The 26,692-nt window shown below is 42.3% G+C and overlaps 2 protein-coding genes across 4 annotated transcripts in view; both read left to right on the top strand.

Annotated features, from left to right (window-relative positions):
• Positions 1-2,029, top strand: part of washc2c (WASH complex subunit 2C) — a 31,859-nt gene extending 29,830 nt beyond the window's left edge. For all 3 annotated transcript variants that reach the window (XM_036546439.1, XM_036546438.1, XM_036546437.1), the window contains 2 exons: positions 119-302; positions 712-2,029. In XM_036546439.1, coding sequence (XP_036402332.1) covers positions 119-302; positions 712-860 — 333 coding nt within the window. In that variant the 3' untranslated portion in view covers positions 861-2,029. The remainder of the gene's footprint in view (positions 1-118; positions 303-711) is intronic.
• A 3,513-nt stretch (positions 2,030-5,542) lies between these two features.
• Positions 5,543-26,692, top strand: part of zfand4 (zinc finger, AN1-type domain 4) — a 32,477-nt gene continuing 11,327 nt past the window's right edge. Inside the window, exons 1-7 of the mRNA XM_036546741.1 lie at positions 5,543-6,002; positions 17,367-17,672; positions 21,726-21,801; positions 22,683-22,750; positions 23,232-23,418; positions 24,376-24,529; positions 25,243-26,376. Of these exons, the coding sequence (XP_036402634.1) occupies positions 17,489-17,672; positions 21,726-21,801; positions 22,683-22,750; positions 23,232-23,418; positions 24,376-24,529; positions 25,243-26,376 (1,803 nt within the window). The 5' untranslated portion in view covers positions 5,543-6,002; positions 17,367-17,488. The remainder of the gene's footprint in view (positions 6,003-17,366; positions 17,673-21,725; positions 21,802-22,682; positions 22,751-23,231; positions 23,419-24,375; positions 24,530-25,242; positions 26,377-26,692) is intronic.

Below are 26,692 nucleotides of genomic sequence, written 5' to 3'. Positions count from 1 at the left end.
AAGCTAGTGGGATACAAACAGGACCGCCTGCATATCGAGCAGGACCACAGAACATGGAATTAACCTGTATACAGTTATAAGCTGAGTGGAGCTCAATGTCTCTCTCTTTTCCCACAAGGATGAAGTGGTAGAGAACAAAGACAAAGCTCCCAAGAAGCAGAAGCAGAAGGAGAAGGTCCTGGATGCAAGCCTGTTCGACGACAATGTGGACATCTTCGCAGACCTGACTGCCACAACGAAACCAAATGAGAAGAAGACGAAGAAGAAAGTGGAAACAAAGTCCATATTTGACGATGATATGGGTGGGTTGCCGGTCTACAGGCATAGTTCCCTTTCATCCCTCCTGAGGTGATGCAGTCCCAAGGGTATGAGTTGTGCGGTCCTTTACCAGCCACAGTGATGGTAATATCTAAATACAAGTCATATGCTGGGCCAGGCTATCCATACTCTGTATCTGACTATCCACACTATGATCTGTAGCAGATTACTGTGCCAAAGTGAAACTATAAATGTCATGAATTCACAAATATTTTGTGGTAACAGTGTGGTATATTGGTAAGGAGCAGGACTAGTAACCGAAAGGGGTTATATTTACAATCAGTAATTATCCAGCTGTATAAACAGATGAAATTGTAACTCATGTATGTCGCCCTGGATAAGAGCGTGTGCTAAATGTCAATTATGTAATGTAATGCATTTTTTGTCATGTAGATGACATCTTTTCATCTAGCACCATAAAACCTGTGGTGAAGTCCAGCTCCAAATCAAAGAAGAGCCCGCCCACCCAGGACTCAAGTGCGACGGAGGACAAGAGCCACAGTATTTTTGATGATCCCCTAAACGCCTTGGGGGGAAACTGAACTATTTTGCACGTAAGAGTGTGCTGAAAGACTTGTGGTTTGAAGAGCCCAAAATGGGTAGGATGTATTAATACTGTTCATAGTTTGTTTATAAATTCCAAGTAATAACCTCTAAATGAAATTTTAATAAGGTCAGATAAATTCATGATTAACTCTCATTGACATTCTCAAAGACATCTCCGTTCAAGATTCATTAGCCCTCAATAAGTGTGATCACTGAGATGCATTTCGATCAGTTTTGTTTCATTTACATGGTAGCACTTTAAGCATGTATTTATCTGTCAAAAATATGCAAAAAAAAAACAAATAAATGGCTAAAATTCTGTTGGAGACATTTCCTTAGAGGGTCATATGTTTGCTGTTTGATTCCCACGCTGGACTGGATCATCACAAGATTACAAGATCAGAGATTGTGTTAGCACTTGACCTGAATGCACCAATTACCCAGTTACTCATTTTTTTTTTTTACCAAGAACTCTTAAATTCCTCAGCTCTGCATGTGACAAAGTCAGTTTTTCAAAAGCTATTTTTTTAATTTGTGAAATTTTAAATGTGTGCGGAAGGGTTTCTTCCCATTGTGCTCTGAAAAAAAATCCGATTTTTGGAAATTATTTTGATCATCCGTTGTGTAGTGGGGGATTTTATTCCTGTTGATAATTTTATTACTTCTCAAACTGAATTTCCACAATCCCTTCATTTTGCAATCTGCATCTGATTATTCAGGTGCTTTTCCATTACCCTCTCTCCTAAAATAAGTGTGTGTTTCCTGGCTGGGCATTTCAGAATTGGAAGTCTACTATTAAGCAAAGATAATATAATTATAGAGTGATGCATTTCCTGGGTTCTTGTGTAAGGATGAAATGTGTGAGCTCTATCAAAACTATTCTGTTTTCGATACCTGCATGAAAGGAAACATTCCACACAGTGATATTTGAGCTACTACTAGAATAAATTAATGTCCTCTATAATTTTACCCGGCCCACTTCCTGAAATGATGTTATGATTGCATCCATCATAGTTCAGTAAATCAGTGTAACGGTTTTTCTTATGCTATTCAGGAATTTAATACAATAAAGGCTTTCTCTACTGTATTGCGCTGCAGTTTGTTGAAGTTATTGCATGGCGTTCTCATTTGTCAACCCTGCCGTGGCCCTAATATTACTCTATAATGCCCGTAAAGGGAAGTGTTTGAAAAGTTATGCACACTACAAGCTACTTGATTCAACCAGTCTTTTTTCCAGTTGCACTGTCATAAAGTGCATGACTGTGCATTTTCCAGAGAAAATCAGAAATTGGAAACCCTAGAGATCCTGTTGGGAAATCTGGAAGTTTTATTCTCTGGGTTTGGAAATCTGAAAGCTTTTCAGTCTGTAAGGTTTATTTCTAAAAAGTCTTAATTATGGCGTTTATGAAATGTTTGAATGTGCCAATAAATTTACATTTACGGGGGTTTACATATTGATACTGTGTCTGATTGTGTATTAAATGGGGTTGAATTGATTGTGATTTTTTTGTATAATTAATAATGATTCAAACAAAACATAAGTGCATATTACCACACTTGCAAATGTATTGCAAATTTTATCTGCCTGCTGAGGTGGTGTGAAAAAGGTATGGCTTTTGCTAGTTGTGGAATAACATATACTGTTTGCCACTATTTTCTTAGTCTGACAGGCAGAGATATATTGCACTGCCAACTGTCTCTCAGGTATGACAGGCCAGATATATTGACTTGACACTGTCTGTCCAGTGTGATAGGCACAGATATTGTTGGCTTGTCACCAAGGCGAAGGAGAGAGTTTGATTTTGGGGGGGATGCAACTTGCTATGAATTTTATGTCTGTATACGTAATCCAGTCCTTAAAGGAGCTATATCTTGATTGAAGAATAAAACAGTATCAGGATGGCTTGAAATGAGAAGGTACGCACGTGTAACACCGCTTAAGTGCTTTCAAGAAGAGCTGCACACCTCTGTTACTACTAAGCTCATCTGGACATAGGAGATGCACATCCAGGGCAGAGTTTGCCCAACATGAAGGTGTGTCACCAACATTAGGATGTGTCTCATTAGGCCTATATATGAGTTATTTTCCTTGTGGAGATTGGAGTGTATGACACTAATCCACATAACCAAATGTCACACTTTTATGTAATGATGGCACACCATGTGATCACAGCAGAAGACTACCAATTCTGGACTACACACAAGCAGACAGGTTTTCCCTCACTGTGTAGCCAGGGAAAATGTGTGTGAAAATTGATGAAAATCTCTGCCTTGAGCAACAGGAAAGTCGTGGAAGTACAGTACATACTGTGTGCACGTTTTTTGTTTAACTGCAGAGGCAGTTAAACAAAACATTTATTCGCCTGCAGCTTCTAAAACTTAAAATGTCGACTGAATACTGTGATGAAGTTTTCTTCACAAAGTTGGTCACGTTTATTCTCTCCACCGGTATTACTAGCTAGCTAGCTGATACCTCACTAACCTAACTTACCTAACCTAAAGTACCTAACTTTACTTCAGCATAGGCCTATGTCAGCGACAGAACAGCTGCTAGCTAAACATTAGCTTTGGTTCATTAATGATCATGTGAAATAAGTAACAGCTAACGTTATATATTAAAATTACAACATATTCAAACCAGAATACTGTTCAGTAGTAGGCAACAGAGAATCCCCCCACGTCCCCCATGCCCCCCCCCCCCCGGGTTCCTACTGCCCTGCTTGTCACTGTTTCTCAGGATGTAACAGACAGGGATATATTGCACGTCACTGTCTGTCAGGCTGTGAAAGGCAGAGACAATCAGGTCCAGAATTATTGTCACCCTTGATAAATATGCACAAAAAATACTAAGTAAGTAAACTGTGGAATTTGTGGAATTTAAGTCCAGAGACTGAGATGGCCATTGCAGAGAACATGGATTTTGTTTTCACTTAACCATTTCTGTATGAATTTTGGTGTAGTTTGGGTCATTGTCCAGCTGGAAAATCCACCGATGACGAAGTCTCAGCCTCTTACCAGACACAACCAGATTTTCTGCCAAAATTTCCTGGTACTTGGTGGAATTCATTATTCTGTTGATCTTAACTAATGCTCCTGGACCACTGGCAGCAAAACATCGCCTAAATATCAATGACCCATCTCCATATTTCACAGTACGTATAAGGTGCTTCTCCTTGTATGTATTTCTCTTTTGCCTCCAAACATGCTGATGGTGTGTATTGCCAAAAAGTTCAATTTTGGTCTCATCTGACCATAGCACTCTCTTCTGGTTTTCAGAAAAAAAATTGATTATGTAATAAATAACAATGAAACATTAGAATACATGTATTGAAATAAAAGTATATAGCTTTCACATAACAAAAAGATTAGTGCTGTTTATTATATATAGCCTATTTTCTTCATTTTTATCCAGGGTGCTAGTAATTCTGGGCCTGACTATATACTGTTCTGCCAGGCTCACACAACTCCCCACCTCTCCTAGGAGAATTCTGCACTTCAGGGACGAGTTGAAATATGGGGAAATCTTTGCAAATTTGCCAAAGAGGACTGTTCTTCCTTATTCATATTATTGTATTTCAAAATAGTAATAAAAGTGTTGCTCTGTCTCAGCCTCTGTTAGTTGACATTGTGAACACAACCTTTCCTCTTTGGGCAGCCATGTCTACCTGTGATGTCCTATTTCTGGCCAGGCTACGCTTGCTGAGACCATACGTTGCCGTAGTTTTCAGATATTTTTACTGTGGTGAGATTGTCCGGTGTGTTCTCTTCACGGCCAGGTAGCACGCCGTTTTGCTTCATGATTTTCTTGATGTTTCCCCATGAGTAAAGGCAATTTCCTTTTTGGATCAATAAAGTATCTGTCTGTGGATCTATCTATCTATCAGCCTCAGGACCAGCTGACTGGGTGAACTCCTCTGTGGACTCAACCCATGGCATTTCAAAGCCTTATTATAAGAATTCACTACTTTGTAGATGTTTCCATAATTTAATGTATCCTTTATTGGTGTTAATTAGCGATTGATATTGGCTTAATTCTGTACAACATGCATTGTTAGGTGTCTTTTCATGAAGGATTCTGTTGCAGGACTCTGCATGCAGGGTTTCTGTAGGGTGATTGCCCCACTTGATCAAAATCCTGAGGTGTAAGCAGACCTCATATTTAACTGCTATCTCTCTATATCAGAAATTTAGTCAGAATTCATAATAACGCGATATAATGAACTGCCACCGAGATTATCGAATTCTATAGCACAGAATCTAACAAATAATGGCTAACTGTAGTGTATAATTAGGTTATTTTAAAACATTTTTGTTTTGCAGTACAGCTTTAACCACTGTTGTCCCGGAAGAGCTACAGTCGCATCTGCACTATTTGAGAGTGGGACGCTTTCGGGGAATTTCTTGCTTCGTGATCTCTGGCTGCAAATGTCAATGTATGTCTCCTGTTGGGATCATAAATGTCAGTCACGTGTGAATTGTTGTTAGAGACGAGGGTCAACATCCGGGAGAGTTGAAATACAAGAATGCCCATGCAACCGAACACCAGTAGGCCCACCTCTTCTTAATTACTATTGGCTTACCCCGTGTTGGCTCTTGAGAGCGCCCGACATCATTGGTTTTCTTTTGTGTCTAAAAATGCTGTAATGGACATGCTCGAACTAAGTATTTGGTGGAACCATCACCTGGGTGTACCGATTTTTGTTCACAAAGGAGGTTTCTGATGTAAATTACATAATTGGTATGGCGGTCGGTGATTCAAATTGGACAGTAACTTGAATTATGACTACAGCCACTCAGTCTCAGTGTTATATAAGGACGCTGAAGCCGAACTGAAAAAGGTGGCTAGCTAGATCTAGGGTCAAGGTGTTGTTTGTTAGCTAGCTACCCACCTAGTAATATCAGGTGTGACTCGTTGCCAGCTTCAAGCTAGCTACAAACTCACTATAGGTTGCTCATATTTTAGCTCGTTAGTTTTCAATCGGAAAAAATAAGATCGGACGAAATCACAGAAAGAGGATAACCATTTGTCTCGGTGGCAAGAAGTCTTTGTGGAAATAACGTGGTTTTGCCTGTATTGGGACTTTTGCCAGACTCAGTCCATCCCTGCGTGCGTTTGGCACTGTAGGGATGCTGTTACGGTAAGTTCAGAAGGTTCACGGTTCTGGGAGACTGTCTGATCGTCACTCTAACATTTCTCTGAAAATGCCTGCCAGCTTACACATCATTAGCCTCTGGTCTTTCGAAACAGCGGTGAGCAGGGTAGCAATATCAATTTCTTTAGCTAGCTGTGCAACGTTATAATTTAATAATATGTTTATAGTTTAGCATTACCAATAAACGTGCAAGCAAGCTAACGTTAGTTAGAGACCCATTATCGAATTTTTGTGCTTGCCATAGCAGAAGTGCATGATGTATTTTAGAGAGAACATTGTCATGTATGAGCTAGGTCACTGGCAAACTCGACCAGTTCCTGGCTTGCTAGCTAGGTCGTTAGCTGTCTATCTAGTGCTTGGATGTTACTTGTTAGAAGTTGCTCGGTCTTTGCAATTGTATATTGTCCCTGGTTTTGAGGCTGGCACCTTATAGCTAGCTAGTTGGCAACTAACCAGCTAAGTAAAGGATCCTATTGCATAATGCCCGCTAGCTGTCTGTTCATTACAGGTAATTAGCTTCGTCCACTACAGCTAGTTGGCTAAATTGGTCAGCCGTCTAGCTAACATCTTAGGAGGAAGGGGTTATGTCCCTAGCGAGGAAGCATGGACAGTACGTTAGACTAGAGTATCACGCTAAATCGGCTGGATAGCCATCTTGTTGTTTCATGTCATACATTTGCAAGCCTTTGTGAAAGATAACCGCTGCTAAGTAACACTACAGTGCCACGCCAGTGAGTTAAAGTAAGCTGGCTAACTAGGATGTTGGCAGACAGGTTTCATATTTGCCCGGCCCACACCCTTGTCCAGGGCGGTTTACATTGTTAGGTCGTATTCACGCATAAGACTGTACTTTGACATTCACATGAAACGATTCTGATTAAATGCATTGCTGGAACGTTAGTGCTTATCGACCCACCTCTGGTCGCACAGATGGTTAATCGCCCCAGATGATCAGGGGCGCCTCCAAGGGGTGGCCAGGGGCCATGCCACCCCCCACTAGCCAATTTATTATTATTATTATTATTATTGTTGTTGTTACATTTATTTTTAGCTTTGTATTTTCGCATTTCTGCAATTTCGCAATTTCAGCTTCCACTCCGCAGAATTATCAGACACTGACCACTACACTATATCTGTAATGACAGGACTTGTCCAAGTTCGAACTGGAAAAGTGCGTATTTTATTGTTTTTACTGCAGATTTCAGATGTTTGTTGTTTTTTTCCTTTTGTAAGATGGTTGTGTTTGTCCGGTCCGGTCTCCCTAGGTCGCTATGAATAAATTAGCTGGCTGCGTTGATTGTGGATAGCCTATTAGCCAGTTGGTTACATCACATCATTTAGTAATACATCGCCATTTAAAACGTAACCGTGTTTTTGTTGTTTCAATCCAGATATATTTTGCCATCGCCGTTAATCGTGTTTAGGCTTAGAGAATCAAATTATCTACATGGCTTTTACCAGGGACGATTCTAGGATCGGACCTTTGGGGGGGGGCCCAGCCCCTAATGAGAATGTGACATGCATACAGTGCCTTGCAAAAGTGTTCAACCCCCCTGCTAAATCACTCATTTCATTGGATAACAATTAATACATTAATATTTTTCTATACATGATATTTTAATTTACAACGATAATACTTTTAATGAATTACTAGTAAGTGAGTTTTACACCACAAAATATTTTTCTTGCTCTCTCTTTCTGCCAACTCCATCCTGCTCTCTCATTCTCTCACCCTCTGTCCTCCTCTCTCACTCTTTGTGCTGTCAACCAAAAGGCAAACGTAACAACCAGAGAATTTATAATCTAATAAAAGGTATAAATTGATTCATATCAATTTATAACATTATTCTAATTGAACATTGGGTTGCTGTAGGCAATGCAGTGAGGTAACCACCCTGAAGTGGTGCATTTGCATAGAACTGCACTGCCAGTCGTGGTTTATTCCGCTTATACCATGGCCAAAGAAATAATTCATAGAACTCATATTAAATTAGGCTACTATTTTATTATTTTTGGAAACAAAAATATTTATATATATATATATATATTACAATATGTGCACATCCGCAGAACATAGTCCATTCATATAGCTAGCTTGACACATCCAAACTTAATTATTTTAAAATGTACCATATTAGCCTACATTAAAAAAAAAAAAACACATCTAGGATTCGGCTACTGAAACTACAGTAACTTAGCCCATTAACTAGAAATTTATGATATAGCCAGCTACACAGTGTCCGCTTAGCTGGTGAAGTGGATAACATTACATTTGTGTCTGTCATCTTAAATGTACGTACAGGGGCAGTTTTAGTGATTTGGATAAAGACCAGTGTGAGGCCCTTCTCCATTTTGCTTAACGCAATCATAGCTAGTGAACAAAAACTATTTGGAGGAGGCTCTTTTCAGTTAACAAAGCCAAAGAACTAAAGGACAGACCCAAATGAGAATTCTGACTGTTCTAACTGAAGAACTTCAAATGACCTTCAGTCAGTTAAAAGAAGACAATATGGCAAGAAACTCCATGACGGAGGAGCAACAAGTAGCGGATGTTACAACAGGTGTAAAGTTAGTTGAAGAAGCTGAGCTAGCTAACGTTAGCAGCCTTACTGCTGCCTCAGCCTGTTGTGCACCCACCGCACCTACAACGTCTAGCGTTAGTGCCTCTGCAGGTTTCAGTAAACCAGCTACAGTGTGGGAGGAAAGTGTCAGAGGCGAACCCGACAGACAGGAGGTGTGTTTTTATCTGCGCCATGAAATTCACTAACCTACTTCGTCTCCTTCTCCTTTCACTGGCGTGGCGGACTACCTACGTTAAAGGTGCATGCCACCTCCTAATATACCGGAATGTGTAACATCATGACTTTATAAAGAATACTGAACATTAAAACTGTTTAAATAAAGCCATTTGGACCTGTAATTGTTTGTCCCATCTCTAACAGACAAGTTTGCAAAATCTAACGTTAGAGGGCTAAAATGATTTCAGATAATAATAATAATAACAATAACAACAACAACAAAACAACAATAATAATAATAATTTATTATTATTATTATCATTATTTAGGGGTGCTGAGATGTCGCTTGAGCACCCCTAAAAAGAGTCTAAAATTGCCAGTGGCTTTTACCCACAATGGCATTGTATGTAGCTAACATTAAATAAATCACTCATGCCAGATGCCACAGCCTTCTTGTGTCAGTTAGTGTTGTCAAGCGTCCCATATGATACAGAATCCTTTTGTAATGAGGAGAAAAATATTGCGTTCAGTATCCTTAGGTTTTAACTCCCAAGATTTAAATCCATAAATCCAGTTTGTTTAAATCCAAAAATCCAGTTTGTTCTATTGCATTTGGCTATTAAAAGCGAAATATCCAAGTCTGTTTTCGTGAAAATTAATTGCTGTTATTACATCCCCCACCTCCTGCGGTTACCATGCTAGTGCCACCCCAAGATTTTCACTTGCCCCACCTGGCCACCCCACTGAACATTTTCTACAGGCGCCACTGCAGATGATAGAGAGTACGGATGGCAACATCCCCTCCTAAAGTGTACAGGCACTGTATTGGCACTTCTTAGAATAAAATTGTCATTTCTCGATCGTAAGAGCAGTGTGTCAGTTACATACTGTTGCATTGCGTTTGCAATGGCAAAAACCTGAATGCTCACGCCAAGCGCAAAAAGTAGTTTGACTTCCATACAGTGTATATTAGCTAGCTGGAACCAGGGACTTTATTTCGTACATATACTGTATTTGAAAATCTATTTGGACATGAAGTTGAAAATTGGCACCAGTGAAACTGCAGAATACATTTCACTGTAATGTCCACATGCACACAAACTCACACATACTGTAGCTATAGGTAATCCGTCATCTTTTGTAGTGCACCCTTTATCTACAGCCTGATAACTTGGGTGAGGGCAGCACCCTAAATTTACAATAACATTAAGGCACATTCAATGAGGCAAGAATTGAACAGTTACGTGGCAATGGATTTGCATTTGTAAACAAACCACTCAGTGCTTGTTTCCAGGAACAGATGCTTGAACAGCAAACAGAGTGTTAACCTACCATGCAAACCACGCAATCATGCCCATCAAGTGCTCTTCATAGTAGCATGCAGCTGTCCCCTGTAATTTTACCACAGCGGAAGCTAAGCTAAGCTAACACTAAAATGTGAGGAAGTAACTTGTATTGGTGTCCAATACTGGTACGGTTTTGATAAAAATGGAAGGTGTGAACCCGAGTACTGTGGATACTTCGCAAAGGAAAATGACGGTTTAACTCACAACCAAGTCGCCAAATTAATATTTATGCATTAAAATGCATTCAGAGATTATCATTCACAATGTACCTGAGTGCAACACATCCGAATTACCGGGAAGATGCAGGCTCATCAAAGTAAACACGGACGGGTTTTACTTTCATGTCAGAACGCATGTGCTGGGGGGAGTTTGGGTCTTTTGCATTTGTTGAGTGCCGTTATGGGTAACTGAATCCCTGAATCCCAGTAATTGCATTCGTATGGTCGTAATAGTATAATATATATGAATAGTAATAGTATATATGAATGATATTAAATAAAATTATAGTATATATGAATTATATTAAATTAAATAGTATATATGAATTATATTAAATTAAAATCACTGGCAATAAGTAAGAGCTCTAGCATCATGCGGCTTGAGAAGAAGCTGTTGAACACAAACTCAAACTCAAGGTGTATGGTAAACAAGTTGAAAGAGGAAATGACTTTGTATAGCAAATTTTTTTTTCAGGTACATGTTTTACGAATTATTAATGATAAATGCTTCATGAGTTTAATTAGATCAGTAGGACAGCAGTTAACGCCTGACAAGTTAAACGACAGCTTTGCAGGAAGTGGAAAGTTTTGCCATGTTATTCCATACCTTACAATTTAGAATGAGTACTTGTCACAGAGCAAGGAACTGATTTTTGAAGTTCAGGAAAATCTGTTTCCTTCCACAAGAATCTCCGCTTCCTTCCATAAATTTGTTTTCTTTCCATCTCTGTGTAAACCTAAGCTGTTTTCTTGTCACTGTGATGTGTTGATAAGTCTGCAGGTGGTCACGCCCCCCGCTGCTAAAATGAATACAGATTTTCATTACAAACTATAAGGCACAAGCCAAATTTGCATACAAAGAATAGAATATATGTACAGTTTACCCAAGCAACTGGAGTCTGAATAAAATGTATTTGTGATCAAGGGTGGTTCTTAAAGGATGAGTAACAAGAAGACATTAATTTGAATGAAGAGAAGGAAAAATGAATCAAATAGCTACAAATTATGGCCTTACAACTGGTTAGATGGCATGAAGGTGGTTCAGAAACAAAGCATTTTAAATGCTGTTGTGTTCATAAGAATGCTTTTTATTGTTCCTAAAACAGTAGAGGTTTTCAGTATGGAAAACTACCATAGTAAAAAGCCAAGGATAATTTTGAAATTTGCTGCATTTTATTTTTGCTTTATGTTGAAGACACTCCATGTAACATATCAGAAAATATTCATCAAATGAGGAACGGTGAGGGATTTGTCATAAAACGGATGCATTTCACATCCTGTAATATCAGTATCCGTAGGTGATTTACATTAATTCTCATTAAACATTCCAACAGAAGCAAAGTAATCACCCCCTGAAAAACATAAAATTAAGTAAATTAAGTGCAGCATTTTACCTCCCACCACAGTGGTGAAAGCATGTGAACATTGACTTTGAAAATGTCATTACGCATATACGTTCTGCAGAGAGGACCTGCGGGTCACCCTCCTACATTGTTTATAGTTTGTCATTCTGATTATAAATTCCCCCGCGTTTATTAATGCAAACCTGTGCAGTGCTCATTTTTGTGGGCACCTGAAGCCAGGCAGTGATGCGCAAGTAAATTTGAACAGTTCTCCCTTCTGTGGACGGTTGTTACTGGAGTGGGTTTTCCACGGTCCCCAGCACATCATGCATCATTTTGCTCTTTTTGAACAGCAGTGTAGAATAGCAGTAAGGAGCAGGGCTCGTAACCAAAAGGTTGATGGTTTGATCCCTCACTAGGACACTGCTATTGTATCCTTGGACAAGGTACTTAACCCAGAATTGTCTCAGTAAATATCGATTTGTATAAATGAATAACATGTAAAAACTGAAACCTGTGTAAGTCTTTCTGGGGAAGAGTGTCTGCTGAATGACATATAATGTAATTTTGCTCAAGCGGTGTCTCCGTGGACATGAGCGCTGAATTGGTACAGAACAATAGTCAGAAGTCCTTCAGCCATATGTAACATATCCTCCTCATACGGTTATGTAACTCTTTACCAGCATTGTGTTGCCTGGTTGTTAGGAGAGATGCAGAGACCATGAATACTGATTAATATTTGATGACTGGTCGGCTCATCTCCTAAACCCTGGCTCTGAATCAGCATTTAGCGCTTTTCAGATCTTCAGGGTATACTGGATAAACAGAAATAGTTCCCATTTAACTTGCCACAACATTGTGCCAAATGGGAACCCAAACAGACAGTTACTGTTTGTTGTGTGTAGATCTGTGTGCTACCTATTTGTTGTTCTGACTCATAAGCCATGCCCACTGTGGCCATCGAACAGGTTTTTCACGTCAGTCACTTCTGAAAACATTCAATAACGATTTACACGCACATCACGCAGTGATTGTAGACCTGTATAAACTGCCTGCCTCCGGTCTCAGCTGCGCCCATTATGGTAAAGTCAACCACCACATTTAGATATGACTAATATGATACAATTTTAATCATCAGAATTTGCCTATTTCATTCAGCCCAACCCTCGAATTACATCAGCCAAATATTTCAAACACTGCCTTTAATACTTCTAAACAGGGTTAAAGTCTGCAGCCATTTGGCTTGAATGCCTTGAGGTTACCTTTGACCTCTGATGTGACAGTACATTTTTGTGTCAGATGTACAGTACTGAAGTGGATGAGTTATCACCATTGGCTTGCACAGAGATGCACAGAGACTGGCAGCCCCCCAGTGCTGTGACTGCAGCAGGTGTCTTTACAACACGGGAGACTGAGGAGCTGTGACAGGGCAAACATTTGGTCCACAAAGTGGGCAGGCAGGGGTGTGGCAATGGGCGGGGTTAACAGAGGAGCAGCAGGCAGGCCCGTGTTTGTCTGAGACAGGGGTGGTTGTGGGTTGATGTGAAGCAAAGTTTTCGGGGGTGACAGCAGATCAACAGGCAGTCTGAGCCCCCAGTTGTGTGAATGGGCTCAGCTCACCCTCAGATACAGGTGACATAAATAGGGCAGGCTCCCTCCCCAGCGAAATAGCCGAAGGAGACAACTGACAAAGGTTCATCCCAGGTCCTGGGTGGCTCCGCACTGCTTATCCAAAAAAACAGTGAAAGGGCACAGTTCAGTGTTTTTGTGTGGTGGTCATATTTTGATATTAATGTGATTTGCTTGGCTTTTAAAGTGGTTCTGTGTTACCTTGTGTGTCAAAGTGACTCAATGGCCTCTTTTCCACCAACGTGAACTAGGTGCTAGTTCTGGGCTGGTGCTAGTGCCAGTTCAGAGTTGGTTCAACTTGCAAACCTTCTAAGAACCAGTTTGCTTTTCCACGGGCTAGAGAGCCACCATAGAGCCACGTCATTACGTCACTGTATACATCTCTGCTTTTTCGCTAACGCCAGGTAGCAGTTGTGGTTGGTGAGCTGGAAACAGGGGAAGCCCAAACACTACCTTTAAATCTATCATTACCTTCAAACTGTTCCCCTTAATCCTCCGTGATTAATAAAAAAATAAGTAATTCACAGAAATCGAAACCAATCGCATAAATAGAGTAAATGATTATGCTTGTGAAAAGGCGCAGATTGTCTGTAGTTTGTGTGCTACAATGTGAGATTGTTAAAGTTGGCTTTTATCGATTTAATTTAAGTTAAATGCTCATGACACATCACAGCTTTTGTGAGGTCTGTGTTCTAAACGTTATTGTTCATTGCACTCAACCTAATGTAAAAGTTTATATTCAGTAATTTAAATCGATTTAACTAAATTTAGCTCCGTTCTGTAATTTGAATTTTGTAACGCAAGAAAGCTATAATGTGTCACATTTAAGAAAAAGCTTTGGGATTACTTGCCATTTAATTATTCAAACTGCCATTCTTGTCAATTAAACAATCTCATTCTGTAGCTTTCGCAATAGCACACAAATTTCAGACAATCTGCAGTGTTTTGCGAGCATAGTGGTTTGCTAGCTTTCAGCCGCCACTGCAAGCTAGCAGGAACAAACAACAACAACAAAAACAAGAGAACTTGCTTTAAAAAACAAACTTTTATGCTACTACGCTTTATACAATGTGAGCCTTTTGTGAAGCCAAACGTTAAGTGACATTGGTAGGTGAGTCAATGGCAGTGTTAGAAACTAGCATGCTAACATTAGCTACTGTTACCAAGGTTACGGTAGCTGGGTAGTGAGCTGTTGGTCAGCTAACATTAACAAATCAAGCATAGCTACTAATTTCTCACATCAGTGATACGAATGTCGAACGCAACATTGATGTGAGAAATTAGTAGCTATGCTTGCTTGGGTAATGTTAGGTGACCAACAGTGTAAAAATGGTGGTCACAAAGTTTTAGTTGGTCTTATTGATCACGATAATCCTGCCCCCAGCCCCTGACTTGGCGGTTCTTTGTTCTAGACCAGCAAAGTATTGGCGCCGCTCTCGAACCAGTTTTCCTGGCCGAGAGCCAGTTCATTGGCTGTCGAAATGCGAAGAACTGGTTCGAGATTAGGCACTGGCTCCGAACCAGCCCTCAAACTGCCTTGGTGGAAAAGGGGCAAATGTCACCTGCCGTAAGGTGGGGCTCTTATAAGGTGTTAAGTCATGATTATCAGGTAATTTTTAGAAACGTAATCTGACAGTAGATGTTTTTCAGATATAACGTAACATATTTTGAAGGCTGTAAAATGTTTGAAGACTTGTACAGAATCACATACAGAGAGATGTGGATTGTTTTCAGCAAGTTGCATTCTTTTTATTCATCAGTAAAAATATAATCTTCAAGACTCTTCTCTACACAAACACATCAGTCATATCACATCAGAGTCACACCAGTTGGCGTACAGCACAAACCACAGACGGGCTTGAGAGCACGTCCAAAGACTAACTGCTTATCAGATATGACAAAAATGTATCTGCAGCTTTCAAAGCGAAGCAGAGGCTTCAGGCTTTCAGGAAAAATAAACCTCACAGAGGCAGAGGTTGATTCATCAATGTGAATAGCTGAGGAACTGATATTGGCAGGTGTAAAGTGACTGAATCCTGGGCAAAGAGAGCATTGCAATTGAAAACACTATATCAGAGTACTCAGAGCTGACCAGGTGAAATCCTCTGAGGCCTTTTCATTAGCCACAAGCTGAGTATTCCTTTAGAAAAGGGTGACCCCCCCCCCCACCTCCTCCATGGTGACTTTGGTATCTAGAAATTCTGAAAACTTGGATTCATGTGTATACATTCATTGATATTTGAGGTCAGAAGTCATGATTCTTTTCCTTCACCCAAAGCTGTACAGATGTTTTTAAGTTGGGACCAAAGTTGGGGAAGTCTAAAGGTAGATTCGCTTCCTGTGGATGGTTGGGTGGGTGGTTTTCTGGATTTTTAGTCTTTGAAGACCAGCACTGAGTCCCAGTGATGACTTGTAAGCCTAGGGGCCACTGCTGTTGTACCCTTGACCATAGTACTTAATCTGAATTGACTTAGTAAAGATTCATCTGTATAAATTTAAAATAACATGAAAAAATTGGAAAAAAAGTTAACTCACTCTGGAAGAGTGTCTGCTAAAATATTAATATATCCCAGGTTTCACACATGCCTGATTATAAAACAGTCAAGAGGTGTCTGAGCACTTGGATGTTTTTAATGTCACAGCGTTTGGGCTGCCCCTTTAAGGAGAAGTGGGCGAATGGGGGAAAGTTTGGCTCGGCTCCATCCATGCACGTGCAACGGAAACAATATCCAGAGGTCAGCTGTCTGGGCAGGAAGGCAGTTTCTCTGTGACGTTAGGGAAGCACAGTTCTTCCTCCACATCCCACTTTACTGGTGCCATCTGCCCAGTCATGGCAGTCACATGAGCCGCTCTGTCAACCCTGGTGAAAGGGCGGGCTTGAATGAAGATCTGACAGAACTGACAGAACACATCACATGACAGCTTGTCATCCAAAAGCTTACAGGTTCAGTTCCCACTGCTGTCCTAACTTGGTTATGGTGGTATGTAATTTAACCGTTATTTTACTAGAAAGGTCCCACTGAGGTAAAGAGTCTGTTTTACAAAGGAAACCTGGCCAAGAGGCAGCACAATTAAACCATGTACAACACAGAAACAGTACAAATAAGCTGTAAAACATGGCAAAACACAAATATGGGTCGTTTCTCAACCTAAATTGCTTCAGTATATATCCAGCTGTATAAATGAATAACATAAAAACTTGGATAAAAGCTTCTGCTAAATAAAATGTGGTGACAGTAGTTACAGGTGCACATGCTGTCTGTGTTAAAGGGCAATGTTGAGGGGTGTTGTTTCTCCCTGGTCTGTGGATCAAACTGGATGAAGTTTAATATGTCCATTCTTTGTGTCGCTGAGAATGGGTTGTCTAAATATGACATGTCAATTCACTTGTTTTTTTAGTAAAAACTTGAAAGAGAAAAAAATGTTCAAGCAGCCTGAAAATTATCAATGAAATTTCACCGGGCTTTTAAGTGACCATAAGAGCTGATAAGAGTCAGCAAAGTATAGGAATTTGAGTAAGACTACCCAGTGTTTTCAGAAGGAATGTGCTCACCCTTCAGCAGGTGCAGGGGGCGGGTTGCCAAGGATTTGAACAGGAATCAACAGAATTGACCTACTTCTGAGACTTTTTCAGCCCTTGCTGTCAGCTGAGAGTTTGCCAAGTGTCAAACTGTGTAATTGTCATATGAATGGCAGTGCATAGCTGTTAGCTACCCTGCTATTAGCTACACTCCTGCAGTTAAGGTCATGTGTGTTCTTATGAGCTCTCCCAATCACATTGTGAAGGCAGTTCAAAACAATTCAGCAGTAACTGAGAACAATGAGCTACTCAAGATGCGCAGTTCCAAGTGGTAACTATGCTGGACCAAACTGAACCTTGCATAATTATTTCCCTTTCTTTACTGGACGAGTGATTATACAAACAAAACAAAAACCCTACCTGTACAGTTGGTGTAATATTGTTGTCTGGAGGACAGGTGGAGTCATATCTGAGTGAGGGCATGAGTCTGTCGTGTACCTGTCCTTGTCATGGTGTGTTGCCACAGTGATTAATGGTGCTCCCTTGACTCCGCAGGTGTCGAAGTCCCGTGTGATGCTTGGCCTTGATGACCCCTTCCACCCAGCCCTCACCCCTTTGCCCCTGCCGGTAGCGGCTCTCCCCTCTCTCTCCCCCTGAAGGCCCTGGTCGCCGTGGGAATGGCTGACAAGAAGAACCCGCCTTTCTTCAATGAGGACAACACGGGCCCCTTCCACTTCAAGCCGACCTTCTTCGAGACTATGGAGCTCCTCATCGAGACGCTGACCGGCACCTGCTTTGAGCTGTGTGTCTCGCCCTTTGAGACTGTTGTCTCGGTCAAGGCCAAGATCCAGAGGCTTGAAGGTACTTGTGCCTCCACGCCTGTCTCTCAGCGCCATCGTTTGTCACCTCAGAAAGCCCACACTGTTGATCTTGTGAAATGTAATTCTAATTTTATTTGGGGTGGCATTTTTTCAGACTTCTTCCCAAGAAAGTGCTCAAAGCTTTTAAGTCATACATGTTGACATGTTTAGTTTTTGAGACCACCCTGTCCTAGTAATCTGCTGGAGCAAAGGGAAAGGCAGCGAAAAACGTGTCAGAGGACTTCGGTCTTTCATACAGGATGGGCGAATGTGATGCCCAGTCGAGGCGCTTCATCGTGTCTTGTGTTTATAAGTTGCAGGAGATCAATTGGGCCCTGGACCATGCCAGAGCTTTAGTGTGACTCCTTAATTAAACTGCTATTAATATACTCTGAGACTGGGTGCCCTGAGGACCTTGGTGGGGCTTCTCTAATGATAAAGCGCAGATAGAAGGGAGGCGCTTGTTAGCAAGCAATCACCTCAGAGTAACTACAGCCATTTAACTGAGGTGCCCTGTGATTCGTCAGTTTAATGCATGGACCCATAACAAGAATGAGGGGGGAATCTTTTTAGAACCACCTGGGTTAGTGCACAGTTTCCCCTCAGAATTCCCTGTGCTCTCCTAGGAGCTTAGAAGTGGGCTTAAAGGATATCTAGAGCTGCTATCTGAAATGTTGTCAGTGGAATATTTCACAAATATACATATACACTCCTTGAATGTTAAAAAATAATATTAATTTATGTAGCACTGTCTTGTGTTTGTAGATACAGTGTAGCTTAGTTGTGATTTTAAAGAAATGTGTTACTCCCACTCTTTACCTCTCCAGCAGTTTTGTTTGCAAAGACATCTGATTAGAACAAAGTTCCCACAAATGGCATTTTACACAGTGCTTTTGTCAGTCTCCTGCTGTCCACATGATCAATGAATCTGATATTTGGATACACAGTCCTTTTGGTGTCTACTGCTGCTGGGGGGGAGTGATGTGACCGCACTAGACTGTGTTAACCACTCACACCGTCAGTTAGGCTCAGTACACAAACAGGGGATTGTGTAATGCATAGGACATATTACAGTGCTAGGACCACAAGTTCTATAAACAGCCAAGCTATGCCCTGTCTGTGTCTAGTATTAAATTGCAGTCTTTCAGATCCCATCAGGCTAAAAAGATTGCTATCCTATTACAACCTGGCACGTCCATACCTTTGACAGGTGTGTCCCTGTAAAGCCAGCTCTGCTGGAATGGAAGCTGGTAGTCGGTGGGGGCACTCCAGACTGTGAGATTGAGGGCTGATAGTACATTGAGAGGACACTCAAAGATAATCACGGCAGCCTGCTCTTAGCAAGGACCATGGGATCTCTGCTAGCTGTTCTGAGCATGTTCCAGAAGGCTCTCAGTGGGAGGGCCGGCATGCCCAGGCATGCTCGAAAACAGTGGAGCAGCAGATCCTTCCTCCCTCTGCCAAATACTGACCCCTGCCAATACTTGAACCACCTCCCCCTACTAAATAATGGCCCTTGCCAAAAGGTGTCCCCTGCTAAATACTGGAACCTGCCAAGAGCTGTTCCCTGCAAAATACTGGTCCCTGCCAAAAGCTGCCCGCTGTCAAATAAGTCTCTCCATTCATAGTCACAGTAGGATTATGGAACAAGTTTATCCAGACCTTAAAAGTGAAGTTCTTGGTAAAAGTTTTGTGTGAATTGAAAGTTCTTTACTTGTTATTGGATGAGACCGTCTTACTGGGACCTAGGGCGTTTTATTAATATGTCACCTAGTTCTAGTATGGATGCCTTAGTTAACATTATTGAGCTGTAGTAAGTCCTAGATCAAAAGGACTGAGCAGCTGTGATCACAGACCTGTCTGGCTGCTTTACCCAGTTGTGTCCAGTAGGGGGCAGTTGTAAGTTATTTTCCTGGTGCTTTTCTCCATTCCTCAAGTTGTGAGGTTTGGCTTCAGTGTCTGAGAAGCCAGAAGTGGCAGGCAGAGCTCCCAGCTCCCAGTAAAGGCAATAGCATTAGTGCTGCACATTGCGGTCAGAGCTCAGGTGCACAGGTCGCCCAGGCTCACTGGCACAGCATGCAGTCTCTCCTGAGATCAATTTTTTATTAGTTCCACTTTTTAATATATTAACATGAGTAGAGGAGCATAGAGTGCAGTGTAGTCTGATCTCCCTGTTCCCTCCTCCCCAGAGAAAATCAGTAAAACAAAACATAAAGAAAGAAAACAAGCATAGAGAACCTCGAGACATAAAAATAGCTAACACTGAAAGGAAAATTAAATGCTACATGGCAGTTGGGCTCTGTGCTGTCGGAAAGAATTCCGAGTGAATTCCACATTCGTGTGAGACTGTTTTTGTTTAAACATCTCATACTTCCCACGAAGTGAAGTGGGATATGTCGCAGGGCCAAGAATTGCTGTGGACGTGTTTACCAAAATGTATTTCTTCAGAAATCCCCCTTCCCAAGCTGAAGTATTGTAAAAACTGCAACAATACCATTTTTTAAATATCGTTTGTGTGATTTTTTTTTAATGCTTCGTCTCAAAATGAAGGCTTAAGGCCTGGCTTGGAAATATGCCTGCATTTGTGATGTCTAGAAAAGAAAACCATGGCGGAAAGCCATTTATCTCGAATTTGTTTACTAAGGTCAGGTGGCATGCACAGGTGCAAATCCCTTGTCCAGAAGTCCAGTGTCCGGTGCCCTAACCACCACACCTCAGCCTCCTCAATGGGCACATTAGAAGTTGCACGTGGGGCAGCGGGTGAAATTGAACTATAGTAACCTTGTCCTCTTAGGAAATCCCCAATAAAAACCTGACTTGACACCCATAGCCCGATATCGACCAATAACCTGCCTCCGTTCTCTGCCCCTTGTGAACTTGGTGGTGTGGTTTATTTATTTTATGTCCTTATGCGCGTATCTTTATTGCACAAGATGATCTGGCGTAACCTGGATGCTCCACCCTGGGTGGCTCCACCATCCCAATATGATTAGATGAAATATGCATGCTCTCAATATGTTTTTTTTATATATATATATATATATATATATATATATATATATATATATATAAAATTAGGGTTGTCAAAATAATGCGTTAATTTCGATTAATCAATTACAGAAAAAATAGTGCATCAGAAAAATTAACGCAGATTAATCGCACTCTATGATGCCCCTTGACCCCATATGTCACTGTGCATATAAGCATTTATCATACCCAACTGCAGGCTAGCTAGGTTCTTTTATATCATACATGGAAATGTATCCACATTTGCGCTGTCGGTAAATGCGAATTAAGTTTGCATTGGTGTAATCAACGATTGCATCGGAACATCTGTAAAGTGAAGTGATACATGTATAGTTAAAAGTCCCAGTGCTGTTACACTGAATATCAGCACTCATGGAATGCCTCTTGTTCAATCAAATTACTTGGTCGGAACTAACAGTTGTATGAAGCACAATTTTAGCATAAATACAACGGTGCACAGTAGCCTTGTAAACACGATGGAAGCAGATGACAAAACATTGCTTGGCCCAGTGAATGGAAAATTTACATATAAAGAATGCCCAGATGGAACTGTTGATAGGAGCACCGTTCTGTGCAATTTCTGTAGTAAGGAATTTTTGTACCTTCAGAGTAGTTCAAGCCTGGAATATCACCTCAACGCAAAGTACTTAGCAGCGAGCTCGGAGGTCAGACCTAGTTTAGCCCCTGATGCTACCGTGAGCAGCCAGTCTTGTCATGTGACACTTGAACAGGCGTTCAGATGCAAACTGAGTAAGTCTACCTGTGACAGATTAACCAACTCAGTAGCTAAATGGATTGCAATGGACTGCAGGCCAATTTTATTATCATTGATGCAGTCATCTAGCAAAATTAATTTGAATTGAAATATTATTAAATGCTTCTCACGGTAAATATTCATATATGCGATTAATTTAGATGAATTAGTCACAAAGCATGTAATTATATGTATATATGTATATATGTATTTATATTATATATATTATATGTATATATACACTGTATGTATATTTTATACTTTCCTTTGAAGGTATCCCAGTTGCCCAGCAACACTTGATCTGGAACAACATGGAGCTTGAAGATGAGTACTGCCTGCATGATTACAAGTAAGTGTTCAGGCGAGTTTCCCAGCATGCAACTGTAGCCTTGATCACAAGATGTACCCCTCATATAGATTAGACATTTGACATTTTATTTTAATGTGTGCATACCCATGTGCAATACACTTTTCATGCAGGCAATGTAGCAGTATTTGTCTTGTTTACGGATGGACACATTTATTTTTAAGATTGTCTGAGGCATGCCACATCCCAGGAGATGCTGAATTGCAGTGACCTGTTAACAATCCATCAGAATGCATCGGGGGATTGTTGAAAAAGCGAGGCATATTTCATTCAGTCATTCCGGCCCTAGGAAGGATGGTATCTGTACTCAGGTCGGCTGGAACGAACAACAGATGCACTGGAACACAACTCTTGGCAGGCATCGCCATCACTGCTCTCGCAGTGCCCACAGCGTACAATTCACATGACCAAAACAAAAGCCAAATCCTTGAGTAATCAACTGAAGAGAGAAGTGTATGAATAAAAAAACATTGTGACAAAATATGCACACATTCCATCTATATTTAGATTTAGCTGCAACTTTTATTTCAACCCGAGTTCATGCTGCTATCAGAAAGTGCCTGTTATGTGAGTGAAGTCAGAAGTTGCTTAGTATTTTAACTTCACACATCTTTGGTAAGGTTTGAATATGTGTGCAGTCTAAGCATTGCCATATGGTATCTAGCCATCTTGCTGCAGAAAGAGGAGAATTTGCTAATGAGATGTGGATGCTGGTTTTATTTGTGGGGGGCTGGGTCATGCGGAGCCTGCTGTAAATCCTCTCCCCTCTAGCAGCATTCCCAGATATGGCCACTGGCTCAGCAGGTATATACCGATAGTGTGTTAATTCCAGCCCACCTGTGTGTGTGTGTGTGTGTTTGTAGCATTGCAGAGGGCTGCACGCTGAAGCTGGTCCTGGCTATGAGGGGAGGGCCTATCAACACTAGGAGAGGTTGGTACCACTCTTTCTCCGAAAACCGCAGGATGGCAGCCAGGGGTTTGAGACCTAGTAATACGTGCAGCCTGCTGTTTTAACCTGGTTTCTGCATTCGGGATGTGACTAATCACCATGCTCCACACTGGTAATTGTAAAGGTTGACCTGTGCATAGATCAATACATATATAGGTAGTGTGTATAAATTTCTAAATTATTTATTTATTTGGAACTGTACACATCCCCGTTGTCCCCGTACTGTCGCTATAATTACTGTATGCACTTTTGTAAGTTGCTTTGGATAAAAGCGTCTGCTAAAAAAATAAATGTAAATGTAAAATGGCAAATGTATTCTTCACTTAACTCTTGGTAACCACAAACCACAAAGGTTTGTTAACAAAACAATTTGGCATGGTTAGCAGCGGTCACTTGAGATCAAAGTTCCATTTATGTCCTCCATTGAGTGACGAACTTTGAGCATGACTACCTCTGACTGCAGTTCCCATGGACGACCCTGTGAAGGAGGCAACCGAGTACATGGAGGCAGGCCGGGAGGAGGCGTGGGAGAAGAGCCAGCACAGCAAGCAGGTCACCTACCTGGTGTATCGTGAGGGCGACCAGCTCAACTTCTTCCGGGTTGTGGACAGGGGTGACGGCACCCTGACACCCGTCTCTGAGTCCATAAGGTCAGAAAAATGGCAACCTGCATGAAGAACGTGGCATTTGGCAGGGGCAATTGCTTCCCCGTTTCAAAGTAACATTTCATTTTGTCCTTGTTGATAAAGTGTAAATGTAAATTGCACATAACTGGTGACATGTATAAATATTAAGTGTGCATAACGTAAATGTAAATCTGACAAACCATATGATGATACAGCATTTTAACTGGTTCTGAGTCAAACGCTCAAAATGCTCTTTAAAGGCAGGCTTGGCTCATTGAAGTAAGAGCTCTCCTACATCTGACAGCTGCCTACTATGTAACAGAATTCATTTTCCTTTCCTAAATGAGCTGAAATGCTAAAAGCCTTTGCCGTTCCACTCACTGGCCACAGCTAGCTGTAATAGTCAACTCAGCTTTAGATTACAAATGTCAATATAACGGTTATTAGCTAAGATTTACAAAAAGGCTAATATTACCAGGATGTGCAGTGTTCTCAGGAAATGCTCCTACTTCAAAGTACACAAGCTTCCCACAGCCTTTTTTCGTGTGTGGTGTACACTAACTGTCTGTTCAGTAATGCTTTCAAGTTGCAAATTCTGTGTGGTTTGACGGCCACTGCAAATATTTTCATGGGCTCTTGAGAGAACATTGCTCTCTTTGAAACTGCATCACTTTGGTTTTTCTGATGCTGTTTGGGTGGTTCACTGCAGCTGGGACAGGATGTACAACCTAAGCTGCTGAAATGTCTTTGGAAGGCAATAGTCTTGCAAAGGAAGGAGCAGCTCGGTTTTGAAGTGTTACGTTCAATGTGTACAGGGGAGGGAAAAGCTCAAGAGCTGATCTGCAATGGGTAGTTTTTATTTCAGATAATCAGATAGCTGTTGTGAGAAAATGCTGTCGCTCTGCAGCACAACCTTGATTTAGAGGGTATGCTGAGCTGAGGAGGAAGAGGGGAACATGGTGACTTTGTGTGTGGTTTCAGTGGCGGCTCGGTCTATAACCTGTACGCGGAGGAAGAGGATGAGGAAGAGGGTGATGGTGCAGCTTTGGGCCAGCAGGCTTTGGAGAACTCCATCACCATGAGCAAGATGAAGCTGCTTAAGGCCAAGATGGAGAGCATGAACCTCAACAAGAAGGTATGGGCATGAAATTGAATGTTAACCATAGTCCAAACCGACCACAGCTTCAGCCATGGTGTCTAATTGACTGCAGTTCAGGCTGTAACTGCCATCTGAGCTCAACATAGCCCATAGTTGGCAGTCAACCCCAACATAGACTGTACTCGCCAACCAAGCCCAATGTAGACGAGAGTCAGCAATCCAACCCCAGCGCAGGCCCAGAATCACCAACTAGACATGGTCTGGACGTCTTGAATGTGTTGCACATGCACATCCTTCCCCCTCAAACTAATGCAGGGTGAATCCCCTCAAGCCTTGGAATTCAAAGGTTCTGTCATTAGTGTTGGATCAACCCTGGTGCTGCTGTATTCACATAAAATGCTACAAGATATGGAAATTATTTGGATTGGTTCCATGAGGCTAATTTCTCTCCTTCCCTTAAGCATATGATTGCATTTACTGCAAGATAAGACAGAAAATGAATACTTTTCCAGCTGGCTGTGAAAATGTCACCTCTGCCAATGCTGTTTAAATATTTCTGATTAACCAATAAAGAAAGTACCATAGTCTGAGCGGAACCGCATATTGAAGGAATTATTCACACTTTGACACCACAATCAACAGGAATAGTGCTGCATTGGAGATTTCTGTTTGGTATTTTATTGGTTGTTGGCTTATGGGAAGTGGGGGATGATGTCAGTTTGTGTGTGTGTTTTTTGTGCTCTCTCCAGCCCAAGAAGACTGCAAAGCTGAAGCCGAGGCCCCCAGGAGGGGCGAGGCCCTGCAGCAGCAACCTGGCCCCCAGCCGCCACCACCAGCCGTTCCGTGTCCTCCCACAGATCGGCCAGCCCCTGGCCCCCACAGTGCAACTACCTGCAGTTAGGGACCAGCAACCCAACAAAGTTGGCCCCGGCCACCTGGCTCTCTCACCCCTTCCCTTCCCCGCCCCTGCTCCAACCAGCCAGGACCTCATCCAGGAGGAGGAGGAGCCCTGGGAATGCCCCACCCTCAGCAAAATCCGGCCCCCTCCCAAGGTGTCCCGCCTGGAAGTGGGTGGGCCTAAGCTGCTGAAAGACCACCTCCTCCCACCCCTCTCTGTTCTGTCCAGCAGGGGTGTACCCGACGGCTCCATGGAGGAGGCGGAGCCGAAGGTGGGCGGGGTGGCGCTGATAGAGGAGTCCACCCTGGCAGACCCCCATACGGCCCTCCCTTTTAGTGACACAGGGGCGGATCCCCTCAGCCTGAACCTCCCGGGCCAGGAGATGGGGGGCAGGGGTGCACTGGGGGCGGTGGCCGAGCAGCTCCCTGCTGCGCCCCTGCTGTCTCAGGTCATCAGTTCTGACTCGGTGGATGCCTGGCCGGTGGGGGCCCGCCGGGTGTGCCGCAAGCCCGCGAGGGCACAGCTCGGGTCCTTCTGCGCCTCCCCCAACCCCCCGCTGGCCCCTGGCTCCCCCCAGAGGCTGCCTCCACCCTTTGAGTTCGCTGCCACTTCGCTGTGGCCCACCTGCTCCCGCGCCTTCCTCAAGGCTGAGGACTGCCCCACCCTCACTGCTGCCCGCATCCAGGGCGTCCGGATGGAATCACCGAGTAGGCGGCCCGAGTTGTTATCCAAACAAGAGGCACGGAGCATAACCAGCACAGCTGGCAAGGTGGCCAAGGACCCGCTGGGGTCATTCAGCAACACAGGGCTCCTGGCGTCACTGTCCCGTACCCGGACCCGGGAGGGCGGTCCTGGGCCAGGCTCACATGTGGGACTGGGGAGGCTATGCTCCGCAGGTGTGCCCCTGTCCACCAACATCCACCTGTTCCAGGAGGACCTGCTAAGGAAAGCCGTGCCCGTATTGGGTCCCCCCAACTCCTACACGGTAAGCCACCAATCAGAGCTTTCTGCCACTCAAAGGCCTCCCAGCTGAGTCATTTTAGAGAGGCCAAGTTAGCCCGCATATTTCTGTCATCGTCACACAGTCCGCAGTTTATACCATTGCTATAAAGGATGATTATGGTTTTAACAGTAGGACCGAGGAGTGGCACATGGTACATGGCTTGATCGTAATTTGAGAAACATCATCGATTCCTTTGTTTAACTTGAAATATTATAGCAGAGTTCAGTCATAGATCAGAGTTCTTAAGGTTTTGTTGGATTATTCCTGTGCACAATGTTGCGTCTGTGTATATTCAGAA

The sequence above is a fragment of the Megalops cyprinoides genome, chromosome 15 (genome assembly GCF_013368585.1).
Source record: "Megalops cyprinoides isolate fMegCyp1 chromosome 15, fMegCyp1.pri, whole genome shotgun sequence".
Classification (NCBI taxonomy): domain Eukaryota; kingdom Metazoa; phylum Chordata; class Actinopteri; order Elopiformes; family Megalopidae; genus Megalops; species Megalops cyprinoides.
The sequence above is the reverse complement of the archived record's forward strand: the minus strand, read 5'-3'. Positions and strand labels throughout refer to the sequence as shown.